A 3,555-nucleotide genomic window follows, 5' to 3' on the forward strand; every position below is an offset into this window, starting at 1 on the left:
TAAATGGCAAGGCAGGAGGCAAGGGCAGGAGCCAGTTGTCCACCCACATAATCCCGAACTCCCACGACATGACAGGCAGTACACGCCTCCAGATCTCCTGTGGCTCATAGCTGGACATGGAACACGCTTTCACACCAAGGAAAACACTTCAACTGTAATTTCCTTCATCTGTCAGTATGAGTGCACGTACTACACAAATGGAGTAGTTCACCCAAAGATTTTACTCAGCCTTGTATCATTCCAAAACTGTCTTCCACTGAACATAAAAGATGATATTTAGATAAATGTTTTTTTTTTGTTGCTTTTTTTTTTTTTTTTTTTTTTTTGATCTATACAATGGTTGTCAGTGGTCACCAAACCAGTACTACCAACATTCTTCAGAAATCCACAAATTATAGAACGTCATACAGGTTTGGAATGAAATTAATTTTGTGTAAACTAAGAAAAAAAATTAACTTTCATTTAAAACAAACTTGAGGCATGCTTTACTAAAAATATTGCTCACAGACATAGACAAATTATATACATTGTGTGGCTTGTTGTGGAGAGATTTTTGCCAGGCAAGTGATAAAGTGGGCAAAAAAAAAAATCCGATAGACTTAGAATTTCATTTTATTTAAATTATGCTTTCAGTTTTGCTATCTAAATTCATTCATTAAAGTTAAAAGGCATTTCTCAATTAATTACTGCATGGTGCACAATCCTGATGAAACCTAATGGTAGTCCTCCAAACATAAAAAATGCATTGAATTGAGAAAGATCCCATTAAGCAAAATAAACATGATAAGTATTGTATAGGATAAGTGAGTGATAATATAGCTTAATATTCTATAGACTTGGAATGAAATTCTAATAATATCACTAAAATGTTTTCCATCTGTTGTTTCAGACTGCCAGTGAAGTTAATGAAAACCTCTGAAATAGTAAAATTGCAGCCATTGTTACCATGACAATTGTCTCTAGATAGAATTACAACAGAAAGACGGATCAGAAGAGTCTTTGAGAATGCTCACTGATAGATCAATATAGAATTTCTAGAGCCATTGGGACAATGACTTTATAGGTTACGCAACCGCTCCAGTGATTTACACACTCTTAAAATTGATCATACTTTAAATGTAGGTCAGAAACAGCCAAATTTAATGATGCAACCGAATTGGCTGAGAATCTTGTGTTGTAAAATTTTACCACCCCCTGGTGGAATTAGTGTATAGTTATCCAGAAACTAGTTTTTATAACTGTTCATACTCTTTTAGTGCAGTATAATCTAATGAGCAATGAAACTAAAAGAACTGCCTTGTAAATCAATTTCCTCCACAGACTGTCCTGCCATGGCCCACGCAGGCCCAGAGGTGCACTGGAGGTGGTTGGAGCTTCACGACTCGGTGTCTATGGAGAGGAAGGTCCGGACGGCTGCAGGGACCAGACAGTGGAGGATCCACCGGAGTCCCAAACCCAGACACTCCTTTCTGGATGAGTGCAGGCTGCACTACGCTGCTTGGGAGGGATGTCTGGACCAAGTCAAGGCCATTCTGGAACGTGGTGTGCCTGTGAACTGCCAGTTAGTGATCTATAACCTCAGAATAGTTCAGGGGTCATATTGCAAATTATCTGATTCTGTTGCGTACATTTTGGCAGAAGATAAAGCGACAAATAATAAAAGTTATGTTTCCCATGTTTAGTTTTTTCCCCCATATAGAGTGCAGAAGTGCCTGGCCACTTTTGCAGCAGCCTTGTTTTTTTATTCATTTATTTTTATTCACATACATACACAAATATTTAAGTACGTTGAGTGTGGAGGGAGGCTGACTGGATTGCATTATTCTTCACATTAGTTTTTTATGAGAGCGGGCATTTCTTAGGAAGATTTGCTTGTTTTGATTTTCTGATTGTTGGAGATTTCTCTGCAGAATCATGGTTAATGTAAGTACCTCACCAGATGTCATGCAGTTAAACACTATTACTCAATAAAATATACAGTAAATGCAAAATGGATGATTCAAGAACATCCTCAGTCGCTCCACTGAACCCCCACCCTCCCTCCTCTGGACGTTGTTGTCGGCATGAGGATGTGCCGTTCCGGGATGGGGCAAACTGTTATAGTCACCTGTTTTGGTTTAGTTTTTTTGTGATTTCAATTCTCCTTCCTTTTTGTTTCTCTGTTTTTTGACTAATTTGCTCCTTAGTTAACTCCCTCCACCTGTTTTCCCCTCATCAGCTGCCTTAAAGTCTTCTTCCTGTTTGGTGTTTTGTCCATTCTCATTGTTTATTCGTTGCTCTCATGTGGATTTATTGACCTGTCTCCTGGTTATTTTAATTAAAAAACCCTTATTGTTGATCTCCTTCATCCTTGTGCGTTTGTACCTCACCACCCTGTAACATGAATAAATGAAGGCAGAATTTTTATTTTTTTACAAAATATTTTAACTTATTATACTTATCACTTTTTTTGTATTTTTGCTATAATGCTGTCACACTTTCCATGATATGTCTGTTTTAAATAAATATTACAGTGTCACACGTTAGTAACAAAAGGTACCAGTGTAAAAATAGTACTAATGTCTATTACCATGAAAAAATTTGTTGTGCTATTGCCAACATATGTAGTCATATTTTATTTTAATGTTATTTATTTTTTGCTGACTGGGCCATTTTTTGCTTCCAGGGACCCATATGGTTGGACAGCTGTCCACCATGCCTCTTTCAAGGGTCATCTCATGCTGATCAAGTTCCTGTTGCAAACCAGCCAGGTTGAGGTAAATAACCAGGACTTCTTCAACTGCACTCCCCTGCACCGCTCCTGCAGTGGATGAAACCCTGAGACCACAGACACTGCTCCGGCCAGACACCCCTTCACCTGGCTGCAGCCAGCGGACACCTGGGCACTGCCCGAATTCTGCTCCAGCACTTGGCCTCACCGAACCCCCAGGACTTTCATAAGTGGACACCCCTGCACTGGGCAGTTTTTGGAGGCTGGGGCGATGTGAGGGAGCTCCTGCTAGATAATGGAGCAGATGTTGAGGGAGGAAAGGGGGTGGGCATGAGCCCCCTACTGCTGGCAGTGTTGGTGGGGAATGAGGCGGGCGTAAGGCTACTGCTCCACCGAGGTGCAAATGCCAATATGAGGGGTCCTAACAGCCGCACAGCCATGCACCTCTGTGCCTGCTCTGGAGACAAGAAGGTGATTGAAGGAATAGTTCACATCACATTTAAAAATTGAAATAATTCCATAATGACTCTCTTGTGAATGCACAAACAGGAATTAACTACACTCTAAAAAATGCAGGGTTTAAAACCACCCAACTTGGGTTGTTTTTGGAAACCCAGTGATGGGTAAATATTGGACTGAACACCTGCTTGGTTATTTTGACCCAGCTGGTTGGGTTGATGTTTTTACCCAACATGCTGGGTTGTCTTAAGTTAAAAAAGAATATATATTGCTGCCTTAAAATGGGCTGGAAATAAAAAATCAAACAGAAATACTGGAGGCAACAGCAATAATCAAAAGATGCACATTTATTATTAAGCAAGAACAAATGTAACATTTATAAGTAG

The 3,555-nt window shown here is 39.7% G+C and overlaps 1 protein-coding gene across 1 annotated transcript; it reads left to right on the top strand.

The window, feature by feature from the left end:
• Positions 1-1,743: 1,743 nt before the first annotated feature.
• LOC113118747 (receptor-interacting serine/threonine-protein kinase 4-like) lies at positions 1,744-3,220 on the top strand. Its single transcript, XM_026288165.1, is given in 3 exon segments — positions 1,744-1,923; positions 2,666-2,829; positions 2,832-3,220. Coding segments are annotated over 3 exon segments (555 nt in total). The 5' UTR covers positions 1,744-1,921.
• Positions 3,221-3,555: the final 335 nt, after the last annotated feature.

The sequence above is a fragment of the Carassius auratus genome, chromosome 18 (genome assembly GCF_003368295.1).
Source record: "Carassius auratus strain Wakin chromosome 18, ASM336829v1, whole genome shotgun sequence".
NCBI lineage: Eukaryota > Metazoa > Chordata > Actinopteri > Cypriniformes > Cyprinidae > Carassius > Carassius auratus.